This window comes from Ictalurus punctatus, chromosome 16 (genome assembly GCF_001660625.3).
Source record: "Ictalurus punctatus breed USDA103 chromosome 16, Coco_2.0, whole genome shotgun sequence".
Classification (NCBI taxonomy): domain Eukaryota; kingdom Metazoa; phylum Chordata; class Actinopteri; order Siluriformes; family Ictaluridae; genus Ictalurus; species Ictalurus punctatus.
The window spans coordinates 5374307-5389047 of NC_030431.2; the positions used below are offsets into that span (position 1 = coordinate 5374307).

General features: G+C 42.8%; 2 protein-coding genes across 3 annotated transcripts; both read left to right on the forward strand.

The window, feature by feature from the left end:
- The first annotated feature begins 920 nt into the window (after nt 1-920).
- On the forward strand, nt 921-9025 carry frmd8 (FERM domain containing 8). 2 transcript variants are annotated; one of them, XM_017489305.3, is made up of 12 exons: nt 921-1165; nt 1270-1340; nt 1964-2051; nt 2845-3012; nt 3281-3382; nt 3464-3522; nt 4417-4583; nt 5912-6118; nt 6231-6354; nt 6522-6671; nt 6755-6953; nt 7276-9025. In XM_017489305.3, exons 3-12 carry the CDS (start codon nt 1964-1966, stop codon nt 7383-7385), a joined length of 1374 nt encoding a protein of 457 aa, XP_017344794.1. In that variant the 5' UTR covers nt 921-1165; nt 1270-1340; the 3' UTR covers nt 7386-9025. The 2 variants fall into 2 exon arrangements, with proteins under 2 accessions (XP_017344794.1, XP_017344793.1); XM_017489304.3 differs by having other exon boundaries at nt 921-1340.
- A 250-nt stretch (nt 9026-9275) lies between these two features.
- Nucleotides 9276-14237, forward strand: vps51 (VPS51 subunit of GARP complex). Its single transcript, XM_017488980.2, has 11 exons — nt 9276-9574; nt 10010-10139; nt 10352-10498; nt 10617-10836; nt 10992-11835; nt 11947-12162; nt 12252-12335; nt 12813-12947; nt 13185-13306; nt 13410-13497; nt 13700-14237. The coding sequence occupies exons 1-11, from the start codon at nt 9413-9415 to the stop codon at nt 13958-13960; spliced, it is 2409 nt and encodes an 802-aa protein (XP_017344469.1). The 5' UTR covers nt 9276-9412; the 3' UTR covers nt 13961-14237.
- Nucleotides 14238-14741: the final 504 nt, after the last annotated feature.

The following is a 14741-nucleotide window of genomic DNA, read 5'->3' on the forward strand; positions in this document are numbered from 1 at the left end:
GTGACTTTATTATTTCAGGTTAATTTAAATATATGTTTTATGGAAACCATAAATGGCCATGCATTATTACTTTTTTCAGTGTACTGTACATCCATCATCCCGACTCAGTGGGTTTATTGAATGGGTTTTTGGTTAAATGCCTGAAATATGGTCTTCGCTTAACACAAGCTCAAGATATGTTCACGTTTTATACTACGACATAAAATACATCGGTAATACATCAGTAATACATCAGTAATACGCCATTCAGGATTGTTTAAAAGCTTTTACGTGTCTTAAAAAAACGGTTGCTAACAAACGTCTAAATGAGACTACGGAGACTGTCGGGGAAATTAAACGTCATCACGCCGAACAGGAAATCTTATCTACTACAGCCTCTCTGTGTTTATACTCCCGCTCTTACAAACTATTCCAACTCAAACTTTCCAACTGTAGATTTAGCAATTTATAGTATTTTCCAATTGTATTTTTTTTAAATAAAGATTGAAATAGTTGTGGGAAGCTTAACGGTGGCGACGTTGAGTCATGTGACCGTGGCGTAGTTCAATACAGCCTAACATTAGCTTTTTACTTATGGCGATTGTATTTAGGCTTCAAAATTCATAAACGTTGTATTCATTTGTGAAGATTATCTTAATGAACGAAACATGTAAGAATCCGACTTTTCTAACCGCGCGTACTTTGTACACGCAGGTCGCGCGTGCGCATTTAATTCTTTTGCACTATTTAATTATTCCACAAGGTGGCAACAGTAACCCAGGGTTGTTGATTCTCAACGTAGTCGAAGAAAAACGCTTAGCTTCTCAAAGTATAGTCCATTGGACATATACGCGTACACAGGCGGTCAACGCATGCGCACTACAACAACTTGCATAATGGCGAAGATGCCAACGTGCATATAACACCAGTCTCATTCACAAAGCTCGAGATTTTCTTGGGATAAAATCAAGTCGTGAGAAAACAGCTTTTTGTTATGTCAAGATCACGAGAAAACAACAAAGAAATAATAATAATAATACATGTCCGCTTAGACTTCCTTATATTTTCGCTCGTTTCCAGATAAATAAATGACTTATGTCGGTAAACTACCAGCAGGCGGCGCTAAAGAAACAGGAAACTGAGTGTTGTGGCTCTCTGGGAATAAACAGTTAGCATCGTTAGCAGAGTGAGTTGGCGCTGTTCCGCCGCAGCCACAAATACACCTGCTGTTTTCTGTGAAACTTAATCTTTCCAAAACATCGATGGTAACTATAAACTTTATATAAACAGTGTATAAAGAGTGTTGCTGACACTCGGACTGATCCAGTTCCAGCGCGGAGCCGCTAGCAGGAAGCGCCTCGGTGAGTGAACAGCGCGAGCTACCAGTCCACACAGCGGATTTCTCTTAGTTTAGCTTACATTAGGTTACATTAGATTGAAATAGATTAGCCGCTGTAGTGAAATATACATTTATAAAGTCGGTGTAAGGTTTACAGTTTTAGATATTTAATCTAAACAGATAGATAGATAATAAAATAGAATATAAGACCTCAGCAGATAAATAGACTCAGTGTATAGCGTTAGCACTCAGCTAAAACACTGTTATATTTCTAAACTACCTACTGTTAATAAGATTAACTAACCTGGTTAATGAGATCGGGCTAACTAATCTCAGTCTAGTTCAGTTAATCTGGCTGCTGTCACTGTGTGTTTAATGAGCAGAACGGGGTTTATATTAATTAATTATGAGATATAATAGAGGAGTTATTAATGTAGTTATGTTAATTAATTATGATGCGTCATAGAGGTGTTATTAATATTAATGAAATATGATCTCCGGATCAGATGCAGGGACGCGGGTTTAATCTGCTCAGGTTCAGTGTTGGGTTAATAACAGAGTCATTATCACTGAGTTACAAACACTGATGTTCAGGTGTGTGTGTGTGTGTGTGTGTGTGTGTGTGTGTGTGTATATATCTGTCAGATGGAGGGAGATGAGTGTGATTTCTCCACAGAGCCGTCTGAACTATCTCACTCCAACAGAGGAAGTGTTTCTTCATCAGTCACTCGAGGTGAGTCCCTCTTACACACACACACACACACACACACACACACACAGCGCATTTGGACGTGTGCAGTACTTCTGATGGATTCACAAGGTATTTCACACACACCCCTCATGTTAAGACACGCTGATTGATTTGATGTTTATTGTAAGAATATGTTTTAACGGGCGTGGCCATGCTTGATCACATCAACATCACGTGTCAGTAGCCTGTATCTGCATTTGGAACGCAATATGGTCCCTAAAACCTCCAGAAATGTCTTCTCTGACACACCTTTTTACCGTCCTCTGATAATAATTACATGACACCTCCACATGCAGGAGCATGAACTAATCCCGTCTGAACAAATGGTAAATGGTCTGCGCTTTTATCCAAAGCGCTTTACACTGTATCTCATTCACACACACACTCACACACACACTCACACACCAGTGGTGGCAGAGCTGCCATGCAAGGCGCTAACTTGCCATCAGGAGCACCTTGGGGTTCAGTGTCCTGCCCAAGGACACTTCGATATGTGAAGTCATGTGGGCCGGGATTCGAACCACCAACCCTACGATTAGTGGACGACCTGCTCTACCACCTGTGCCCCAGCCAAACTATTTATAAATTGGGCTATAAAATGTAAATTCTCCTGGGTGTGTGTGTTGTTTCTATTCATTATTCTTAGATTTGTTTATGTTCTATGGCTGTGAACTTCCTGTTTTGTCTTTAACACTTCCTCTTCAGAGAGAATGAAACTGAGGATGATATTAGATTTGCTTTTACTGTGTGTGTGTGTGTGTGTGTGTGTGTGTAGCTCAGGATGTGTTGGTGTACCTGGTGAGTGACGGGGCAGTACAGGTGTGTGTAGAGAGTGTGGGGTCTGTGTGTGTACAGGAGCTCGGCCGTAGTGTGAGAGACGCCCTCAACATTCCCGATTCTGCTCAGGATGCCTTCGCCTTCTGGCTGTGCTCACCTCTACTGGGTAACACACACACATACACACACACACACACACACTCTCGCTTGCTCGCTCGTTCCCTTCCTCCCTCCCTCCCTCCCTCCAGTTATGAGGAGAGGTGTTCAGGGCCGTTTGGAGCAATGTTGTTGTTGTTGTGTGAGAGTAACTACACTAACACACGGACGCACAAACTGTAACTGATAGAAATTACAGCTGCTGATGGAAGAATAAATATTCAAATCATAGCCTGTAAATGTCCATAAACTGTGTGTGTGTGTGTGTGTGAGAACAGAGTTGCAGTTGAAGCCGAAACATCAGCCGTATAAACTGTGCCGTCAGTGGCAGGACCTGCTGTACCGCTTCACTGACGCTCACACAGAGGACATCACACTAGGTGTGTGTGTGTGTCTGTCTGTCTATATTTGTGTGTGTGTGTACGTATACGTGTGTACTGATTGTGTGTTCTGGTCTGTAGATGAGCCGTGCCTGCAGTACAGGAGGAACGTTTTTTACCCCAAGTCTAAAGAACTGCAGGTAAACACACACACTACGGGTCAAAAGTTTGTGGACACTCAACTATAATGTTTCTAATGATCTTAAAAACCTTCTGATCTGAAGGTGTATGATTAAATATTTGAAATCGGTGTTGTAGACAAAAATATAATTGTGTCAACATATTCATTTCTTTCATTAGAAAAATAACATTTTATTTACAAGAAAAAATTTTTTTTAATGGACGACTCGGAGAGAAATATACCGAAAAGCAGCCGATAAATGTCCAGTGTAGGTGTGAACTCCTTTAATACTGTTTAAAAAGCATCTCAGGGAAATTCCTCAAGAAATCAGTTGAGAAAATGCCAAGAATACATTTCTGGAAATTCTAGGCAAAAAGCGTGTCTACTTTGAAGATGCTAAAATATTAAATTATTTTAATTTATTTTGGATTTTTTTTTTATCACAACATAATTCCCATATTTCCATTTGTGTTACTTCAGAGGTTTGATGACTTTTCTTATTATTCTAAAATGTGGGGAAAATAAATAAATAAAGAATGAGTGTGTCTAGACTTTTGAGCGGTAGTGTGTGTACTCACTGTAGAGAGAGAGAGAGAAGCACACTGTGTTTCAAATAGTACTGTAGTGCACTAGTGTGTTCCCTAGATGTAGTGGGGAAAGTGTGGATTTAGTCCTTGTTAGTGTTTTTATTGGACTTCGTGTCTGACAGTTTTTGATTTTATCCTTTTGTAACTGTGAATAACCGGGATTTACCAGCTAACGGAAACTCTGATTGATATATATCTCAATCAATCAGAGTTTATATCAGAGTTTCCGTTAGCCGGTAAATAACAGTTATTCATATATATAATATGTTATATAATATAATATAATATAATATAATATAATATACGTGTGTGTGTGTGTTTTGGAGGTGGAAGATGAGAGTGTATTGCGGCTCCTGTATGATGAGGCTAAATTAAACATTATTGAGGGCCGGTACCCGTGTGACCCAGAGCACTGGAACCGATTGGCTGCTCTGTCCTGTGCTATAGAGATCGGTACAGGACTCGATGACCAGCAGCTGACCACCGCCATCAGGTACACTCACGCACTCACTCACTCACTCACACTCTCTCTCACACACACACACACTCTCATATGGTAACGTTAATGTTCCACAATATAACACACAAGTAGGTATGAGAAAACTTGAGCTTGTCAATTATGACAGAATTTAGGAACATAGTGTAAGCCATAACACATTAATTTACCTTCTGATAAACTAAATTTAATATTTTCAGTTAATTTTATGAATTGTATGCAAAAAAACAACAACTGTTAACCTGTTCCACCTTGTAAACAAATACAATAAACCTAATGTTCAGGGTTTGAAGTCTGCTCCTCTTAAATATATTTAAAGCTACACTATGACACATTTTCCACTGTCATGGTTCTGGGCTGGAGTCAGTTCTCGAACCGTGCTGTGTGTATTGTGTATATATCTGAATAATCTCATATAAGATGTGATTGGGTGAGTTCATTTATATAATATTTTGTTTTTTTGGGGGGATTAAATCAAAACATGAAAACTGGAGTTGACATTTCTAGTGATATCTGAGTTTAAATGAAGTGAAAGCGCTATCTGTTAGAGTTGGTGAATGGAGAGCTGCAGCATACTGTACGTTTACAGACTGAACAGATGCTGCTCTTGATTATGATTGGTGAGGGATTATTTAATAAAGAAGTTTGAATTAAACTCACCTTGTAACGTTAGCATTATTATGAATTTACTCCGCCCGATGCCGCTGTGTCTACACGAGCAGGTCACAGGTTCAGGTCATTTTGCGTGATCAGTAAGAGATGGCGGTTTGTGAGCTCGGCAAGTTGAAGCAGATGATGTACAGTGTTACTCTCGTCACCATAATGGCTTCCCTGCAGTATTTACACACTTGTTCAGTTGACTGAGGAGATGAAAAGCAGTGTGAAATTAACTGTTGCGCAGTGTAGATGCATTTTGTACTTCGTGTAGTTTTTATTCCGATTGTATTATACAACTCTGAACAGGTCACTCGCACCGGTGCGAATGAATATTTATTCACAGTCGCACAAAGTACTTTTCGGTCGCAAATGTGAGTGAAATGGTCGCACTGTAGAGCCCTGCATATACACACACTCTCTCTCACACACACACTCAACTATCAGGTACACACACTCATAATCTTCAGATTATTAGCATTAATGCTGATATGTAAATGTAGGGCTAGACAGTGTAATATTAATATAAAACTTAATATTATTAATTAAATATTAATATATGTAAATACAACGTGTAATAAAATACTGAATTCTGTCAGGGTGTTCTTCAGTGCTGTGTGTTACAAACTGTGTTTGAAAACTTCATGTCCCCCTTCCTGTGTGTGCATCAGAGAAAAGAAGTTGTCATCGCTGCTGCCGGCCCATGTAGTCGGGGGGTTGGGGGCAGGGCTTCTCTCCACCCTGAGGCTGAGGGCGGGGCGTCGTGCTGAACTGGAGCAGAGTTTACTGAAGGAGTATCACACACTAAAGATGCACACTGAGGCCCGCCAACTCATCCTCCAGTACCTCAGCATCTGCCACAATCTGCCTTATTACGGGTCAGTACACACACACATTCTCACACACACACACACACCATCTGTGTGTCTTACATACTCACTCTCTCTCTCTCTCTCTCTATCTCTCTATCTCTCTCTCTCTCTCTCTCAGGTGTGCATTCTTCATGGGTGAGATAGATAAGCCGGCTCAGGGCCTGCTGCAGCGTGGAGGGCGTAAGGCGGTGAGTGTCGGGATCAGTCTAGAGGGAGTGTACGTTATCGACACTAAGGAGAAGGTGAGGAACCGTTCTGATCCCAGGGTTCTCTGAATCACTGTGTTACTGCAGGGTGTGATGCTGTGGCACACTTTCACACTGTACCACATTTATCATTTCATTGTATTATTACACCTGTGTGTGTGTGTGTGTGTGTGTGTGTGTGTGTGTGTGTGTGTGTGTTTCAGCATGTGCTCCTGGGTTTGCGGTTCTCAGAGCTGTCGTGGGATCATACGTACCCTGACGCTGAGGGAGACTCTCACATCCTGTGGCTGGAGTTCGATGGAGAGGAAGATGGAACACCGGTCAATAAATTACTGAAGATTTACTCTAAACAGGTACACACGCATTCACTCACACTCACACACACACATATTCTGATGTGTGTTTTACGGACAGAGCTTGTGCTTGTGTGTTCCAGGCGGAGCTGATGAGCGGTCTGATTGAGTTCTGTGTAGAGTTGCGCTCTGTCGGTGAAGCGGCTGCATCCCAAATGGCTTCAGCTCAGGAGGAGAGTGTACAGGGAGCAAGGGGGCGACGGGCGGGGAAAGTGCGCAGGCAGAACAGTGTAGTGTGCAGCAGAGTGCACACGCTGAACACCATCAGCTATGTTGACGACGGTGAGTGGAGCGACATTAATCAGTTAAACACTGTCACAGAGCATGTAGAGGGGCGGAGTGAGTGCTGAGTGGCAGCCCTGAGTCATGTCCATACAGGGTGGCAGCTCCATATCCTCTCCTTATAAATGGGAGCCCAGTGGCATCTCTATACAGAGTGGCAGCCCATAGTTGCATCCTTAAGGTGTGGCAGCCTCGAGTCCCATCCGTATCCCCAGTTCATTGCTTGACTTCATTATTAGCTCATGCTGCCACTTAATGTAGCGATCTTGTTTACATTATGCACAGTGCATGATCAATAAGATCTCACCTGTTTACCTTTCAGGTAAAGAGATAAAGCGTCTGAAACCGAAGAGAGCAGCATCCTTCTTCACCAAGCAAACTCCTCCCTCTTATGCTGCTGTTCAGGTGACGGACAACCTGGAGCAGAGCTGAACCTCTGCGCTCTATACAGCAGAGACTAAACACACACACACACACACACACACACACACACACACACACCCTATGATGAACTGAAGGGACAGACAGACTGGACCGAGATCGTGCTACATGTGTGAGTAACCGGTTACAGCACGGGGTGGATGCTGAGACGTTTCTCCACTATGCAAACACCACTAAACCAAACGGAGAGGAAAACTCCCGAAACTGTCTCTCTTACCAAAGTACCAGAGTGTCTGACCTCAGTGTCTTCTCTCATCAGTGCTTTAACCGCTCATCACACATAAACACACCTTTATTATCCGCTCATCATACAACACCGCTGCTTCACTGAGGTAATTTTTTTATCTGATAATCTCACTCTGGCCCGATCGAGGCTGTGTTCCAAACTGCATGTTTAATGCAGTCTCCTAGGAAATGGGCTGTGTCTCAAATCCCCATACTTATTATTAAATAGTGACAGATTTGTATAAACACAATCCAGAATAAAGAATATTACACTTTTGTCTAATATAGTCATAAGTGCACAAATATGTATTTGTTTAATATAATACTCCTATAAGAAATGTGCAGTGTCCCAAACTGCATTAAGTGCACTAAATGTGCAGCACCTGAAATTTGGGATGGGGTGTCATTATTATTATTATGATTATTATTATTATTGTTTTATAGGTTATAATTTTACAAGTCTTTAATATTATGTTATGTTCAAGAAAGCACGCTGCTGCACTTTGTAGTGATTGTATTAAATAGTGTGTAATGTAGGTGGCTGTTCTGACAGTCTAGTGCAGCAGTGTGTAATTTGGGATGTAACCATAGACCTGTACCTTTCAGTTCATTCCAAAAAAAGAAGTCGTCTGTAAAAGAAGTAAATTCCTGCACACATGATGAGTCTGATGTGCTGGAGTAATTATTACAGAATGTACACTTTACATAAGAAATGTTTACAGCTGGCCTTGTTAAACCTCTTTAAGCCTCATTAGGCCTCATTAAGGCTAATTCTCGTTATCGGTTTCATCATCGAAGTGACCAGAGTGTGGAACTGTGAGCTTAAAGGGTTGTGTGCTTTCTGATTCAGACAGTGTGAAGGTTCTGAACCATCACACTGGTGTTTATTTAATTTAACACTGGCACTGTGGACTGTGAAAACATTCAGAACACTCGGAGATACTCAGAGAGTTTTACACAGGATGTGCCACTGATGAAAGCCTGACTATGCTAATTCTGTTAGCGGGACTTTTATATGAAATTGTAAATATCTTTACCATGTACTAATTTAAAGACTTAGGCTGTCGTGACCAATATAACCTGCTTTTGTATCGACGCTTTGTGTGTATGTGCAAAATGAAGCTTTATGTCTCTGAATGTTCCAGTTACAGAAATTAGACTGTACGGAATATTCATCACTCAAACTCACTTTTATCTTTAGTGCATTTTTGTGAGGCTGTTGTTCATGTTGTTTTGGGTTTGTGTTCTTCAACTTCTGTAAGCTTATATAAAAATGCACTACTAATGCTAGTGATTGTAATCTAAACTAACAATATGCAGCATTATAACTATTACACTTTATACTAATTTCATGATTTGTATCAGTGGAATTTTATATGAATATTGAAATAAACTTGCTTATATTACAGGTTGTTTTTAGCTTGTCAATAGGAAATAAAAAGAAAACCCCGAGTTAAGCAACGGATTGAATTTATGTAATTGATTTTGTCACTTAGAAATAATTATATTGATGGCATATTTAATATAATAAGCCACACATCATATAAACATTTGAATATTTCTCTATAATATATGAATATTTAAATAATGTTTAATATTTAAGAAAGATGCTGTTTTAATTTGTAGTCGCACTTTTGTTTTGAAGTGTGAGCGATCCAGGCGCCATCTTGTTTTACCTCAGTAACAACAAACCTGAGGCAGAAGCCTCTCAATGAGCCGGTTGTGCTGAAATCTGATCAAAACGTCAGATTTTCCAGGTGTTATTAGTAAAATTAAGTGTTATTCTGGTAAAAATGGAGGTTGAAGAAGGCAGTGCGGCTCATAAGCGGCGGGTTCACGGGCTCCTGCAGCTTTATTACGGCCTGAGTGAGGAGGGGAAAGCGGAGCAGACCGAGTCCGCGGATCCGTGTGACATCAACGGGCCCCATTTCGACCCGGAGCTCTACCTCAACAAGGTGAACACACCGCTGCTGAGGACTAGAGGATTGAGTTAATCATTTAAACTGAGTGTCGTTATTATTTATTCACCTCACACCAGAAGAACACTGACGTTAGTGTTAGCCATCGAGCTAACTGCTGAGGCGCGAGCCGTGCGGCTAAGAGTGACGTCAGCTTTAAAATTAGCTTCACTTTATAAAGGAATCTATACTATAATGCTCATTTTATGCCAAGTGCAATATAAATATAAAGCCACTTGCTGTTGCTATGGTAACTGAGATGGCCGTTATCATGTGACCTTCTTTACGTCACTGCACTCCAACACCACTGATGATTTGGGATCTGATAGGAGTTCTGTTCTCCAGGACTATAACCCGTCCTCAACTAAGAGGGTGTGTGTGTGTGTGTGTGTGTGTGTGTGTGTGTGTGTGTGTGTGTGTGTGTGTGTGTAGATGAGAAAGGAGTGTTCTCTGGCGGAGCTGATGGATCAAGAGAGCTGTATGGTGAAACAGATCCGCTCTCTGGACAGTGACATGCAGACGTTGGTCTATGAAAACTACAACAAGTTTATTTCTGCTACCGGTCAGTAAAACACACACACGTTAATAGCAAAGTGATTATGAAATGATGTTATTGTGTCAGGTTTGTTGACGATTATTACGGGATATAATAAACATTACAGAAATGTGTATTCACATGTAGGTCCACCCCTAAATCCTTGCCTATATTTTGCATGATGTGCAGGTGTTATTTAGCCACCAAGCTAACTGCTAATTGTGTGCGTGTGTCCTTAGACACGATCAGGAAAATGAAGAACGACTTTAAGAAGATGGAGGATGAGATGGACTGTCTCTCGGCCAATATGGCCGCCATCACCGAGTTCAGCGCCAAGATCAGCAGCACACTGCAGGGTCAACACACACAGATCACCAAACTGTCAGGCATGGACACACACACACACACACACACACACACACACACACACACACACACACCCACCCACCCTGAAGCACTGAAAACACCATGGGTCATAACACGTGGGTGTGTGTGTGTGTTCAGGTGTGCACTCTCTGGTGCGTAAGCTGCAGTTCCTGTTCGAATTCCCGGCCTGGTTGAGGAGGTGTGTTGAGTGTGGTGAGTTTGGGCGAGCCGTCAGTGCTCAGAAGAGAGCTCGCTGCGTCCTCAACCACTATAACAACATCACCTCGTTCAGGGGCATCCAGGACGAGTGCAACACCATCATGCTGGAATTAACACTGCACCTGAGGGACAGGTTTAGGTACACTCTCACTAGCACATTAGCATTAAACATCACATTAACATCACAATCTAGTTAACGCATCTCAGCCACAGGCAGAACTACCACCACGGTCATATTAACACTAACTAGTGTTAATCCTGTGTTTAATCCCGTGTTGACGGTGTGTGTTTCAGTGACAGCAGTGCGAGTGCTAAGGAGCTGTCCGAGTGTGTGGAGTTGCTGCTGCAGCTGGACGAACCGGCCGAGGAGCTCTGTGACAAATTTCTAAGCCATGCCCATTCTAAGAAGGAGGCGGATCTGCAGGCCTTAGAGGCGGAGCTTAGCGATTCCAGACCGAGCGTGACCCCAGTGTCTCCGGTGTCCGAGTCGAACCCTTTCCTGTCTCCCGCCGGCAGGATGGACATCCTGGAGTTCATTGATCGAGGCTGTAACGAGTTTGTCAGTGATCTGTGTTTAGTTATCGCTTCCTATCAGGAGTTATTTATTACCCGTCCACAGGGGGGCAACCACGCCCCCAAGCACCTCCCTCAGATGGCCAATCAGAAGCTGCAGCAGTTTGTGGACACTTTAGCAGGCAGGTATTTCAGGATAGTGGAGCGCAGGATACAGGAGGAGAAAGGCGTAGGGGACAATTCCCTCCTGGTGAGAGCGCTGGATCGTTTCCATCGCCGCCTCCAGGCTGTGTCCAAACTGCTTCCGGGGTCAGAGGTCGCAAGCCGTGGGACCGACATCGTTATTAATGCGGCACGAGAGCGAATCAAACAGTACCTGTGCGCGTTACAGAACTTCTACCTGGATAGCCTGACCGACGTTAGGCAGGCCCTTGCTGCGCCACGCGTCACAGTGGGTGGAGCTAGTGGAGCAGGCAGTTCTGCTGCCAAAGAGGCCCCACCCACCCTGCCAGAGCTCCTGACGTCACTGTCGAACTCCATTCTCAATCAGATCAAATCAGTGTTAGTGTCTGTGCACCTGTTCACCGCTAAAGACATCACCTTCTCCAACAAACCCTACTTCAAGGTCCGTGTTTACAGAGTACACATTAGCTCCGCCCACAAACCCTTCCCTCAGCTCAAATCTTGTGTGTGTGTGTGTGTGTGTGTGTGTGTGTGTGTGTGTGTGTGTGTGCAGGGGGAGTTCTGCAGTCAGGGTGTGAGAGAGGGGCTCATTGTGAGCTTCATTAAGTTTATCTGTCAGACATCACGTCAGTTCTGTGAGAGCGCAGGTGACCGGAGCAGCTCAACGCCTCCCACTTTACTGCTGCTGCTGTCACGCCTCTGCCTCGACTACGACACCTCCACCATCTCCTACATCCTCACACTGACCGACGAGCAGTTCCTCACACAGGTATACACACACACACACACACACACACAGACAGACACAGACACACAGAGCTTGTTGTCTCATGCTCTCTTTCTCTGTGTTAAACATAGCTTCATTCTCCGGTAACTACAGTGACGACTCTGTGTGCTGAGGCCCGAGAGGCAGCACAGAAACTCCTCAACCACTATGTCAAGGTAACGCTAATCCGCTAGACTTGACTCTGAAGTGAGAAGTCGGAGCTCGGAATGACAGTGTGTGTTTGAGCTTCAGTGGGGAAGACGTTGTTGGTATTTTGTGATGAACAGACTCAGTGTGTGAGAGATGTGTGTTTTCCTCCCCGAGACAGTGAAGTGTAGAGTTTAAAGTGAATATATCTGTATGTAAAGCTCATATACACACACGCATATACACACTATAACTGGTTTAAGGGTAAGAAATGCTGCTGGGTTTACTGTTGATTCTCTGAGCGGTTATGCTGATTCGATATTCTGAGGGGTCGCATGTAAAGGAGACCATGCTCAGTTCTGGAGCAGGAATTCTGAGTCGTTTTCTTTATCGGAAAAGTTACAAGTTACGAGCTCAAGTAGAATCCTGCATAATGCAGTGGTATGGGCTCTGACATGTGGGACGCTGTGTGTGTGTGTGTGTGTGTGTGTGTGTGTGTGTTTCAGGTTCAGGGTCTAATCATCTCTCAGATGTTGAGGAAGAGTGTGGAGACACGGGACTGGGTGAACACCATCGAGCCGCGGAATGTCCGTGCAGTCATGAAGAGAGTGGTGGAGGACACGACGGCTATCGACGTCCAGGTATCAGAGTTTACTAACGAGTCCGTCGTGTTGGGGTGTGTGTAGAAGTAAAGGGGGGGTGAGGAGGCAAGGGCAGGGCAGGGGGTAATTTAACCAATCCAATCACAGAGCATGCTGTGGTACGTACAGCTGAGAAAATACCGCTTTATTTACCTGCTCAGGTTGGTTACAGGAATTAATACAGTTCATTTACATTTGGGTGTGGTTTTCTTTATGCGTGTGTGCATGTGTGTGTAGGTGGGCTTGCTATATGAGGAGGGGGTGAGGAAAGCCCACAGCAGTGACTCCAGTAAACGCACGTTCTCTGTCTACAGCAGCTCCAGACAACAGCTACGTTACGCCCCCAGTTACACACCCAGGTACACACACACACTGATTTGTCTACAATAAGTGTTGCACACACTGGCACTGAAAGTGTGTGTGTGTGTGTGTGTGTGTGTGTGTGTGTGTGTGTGTGTTTAGTGCTCCGATGGACACTAACCTGCTCAGTAACATCCACAAGCTTTTCTCTGAGAGAATCGACATCTTCAGCCCTGTCGAGTTCAACAAGGTCAGACAGTTTTGATGTACCAAAATAATAATAATAATAATAATAATAATAATAATACATTTAAAATAGAGTGAGCATGTGGTATTTTATATATTACACAGTGAAATTGTGTATTTGTTTATTCTATTAATAACAGAATATCAGACGGTACAGGCGGTGGTGATTAAGTGTGTGTGTGAATGTCTGTGTGTGTTTGTGTCAGGTGTCTGTGTTGACAGGGATAGTGAAGATCAGTCTGAAGTCTCTGGTGGAGTGTGTGCGTGTGCGCTCGTTTGGTCGGTTCGGGTTGCAGCAGGTGCAGGTGGACTGTCACTACCTGCAGCTCTACCTGTGGCGCTTTGTCTCAGATGAGAACCTCGTCCACTTCCTGCTGGATGAGATCGTGAGCAGCACAGCGCACCGCTGCATAGAGCCGGTCCCCATGGAGCAAAGTGTCATCGAGCTCATCTGTGAGAGGGGGTAGAGCTGAGGGGCAGAGTGCTGGGGGGTGGGGTGTGATGTGTGTAAGTGATAGCTGTGTGTAGCTCGTCTCGGCTGTTTGTGAACAGTAATATGTAACATAATGTAATATTGAATTGAAGCTGTGTGTGAGTGTGATATTCTGGGACTCGGGTTAAAACACTTTTCTTTCTCTTATTTGTTTTCTCCAAATCCGTGAATGAACATTAGTGAGCATTAAAGTATTTACCTGATTAAATAAATAATAATGAAATGAATTATAAATAAAGTCCCTCTCATTAGCAGATGTGTTTGAGTGTTTCTTTGCGCTTCAAAAAGAGGTTTCAGAGTTACAGTCATGAAACTGTTTAAAATGTTAAATCTGCGCTGCGGTAATGAAACCCATCACAGCACTGTTACTGCGTTTATAAAAACCTCCATCACACATTTGTGTGTGTGTGTGTACTGAAACAGGTTTAATTAGGATTGATATCAGAACTGAGATGATAAAATGCTGTAATTTAAGGTGTTTTTCTAAATATAAACCCGTATATTGCATAAGTGTTTAATTTATATATATATATATATATATATATATATATATATATATATATATATATATATATATATATATATATATATATATATAGTCGTCTCTTCCGTTTTTTTCTTCGTCTACGTTGAGAATCAACGGCTCTGGATCATTGCTGCCACCTTGTGGATGACCTAACTAGTGCAAAATAATTAAATGTGCACGTGCGACCATTAATTCCATATAGAAAGTATGCTTCACTTTTTTTGTGTAC

Bases quoted from the DNA above. Each gene is read 5' to 3' on its own strand.
- frmd8 (XM_017489304.3), top strand. From the start codon at position 1,964: ATGGAGGGAGATGAGTGTGATTTCTCCACAGAGCCGTCTGAACTATCT. The intron at 2,052-2,844 runs GTGAGTCCCTCT...GTGTGTGTGTAG, and splicing joins TTCTTCATCAGTCACTCGAG to CTCAGGATGTGTTGGTGTAC. The intron at 3,383-3,463 runs GTGTGTGTGTGT...TCTGGTCTGTAG, and splicing joins CACAGAGGACATCACACTAG to ATGAGCCGTGCCTGCAGTAC.
- vps51 (XM_017488980.2), top strand. From the start codon at position 9,413: ATGGAGGTTGAAGAAGGCAGTGCGGCTCATAAGCGGCGGGTTCACGGG. The intron at 10,499-10,616 runs GCATGGACACAC...GTGTGTGTTCAG, and splicing joins ACAGATCACCAAACTGTCAG to GTGTGCACTCTCTGGTGCGT. The intron at 11,836-11,946 runs GTCCGTGTTTAC...GTGTGTGTGCAG, and splicing joins CCAACAAACCCTACTTCAAG to GGGGAGTTCTGCAGTCAGGG.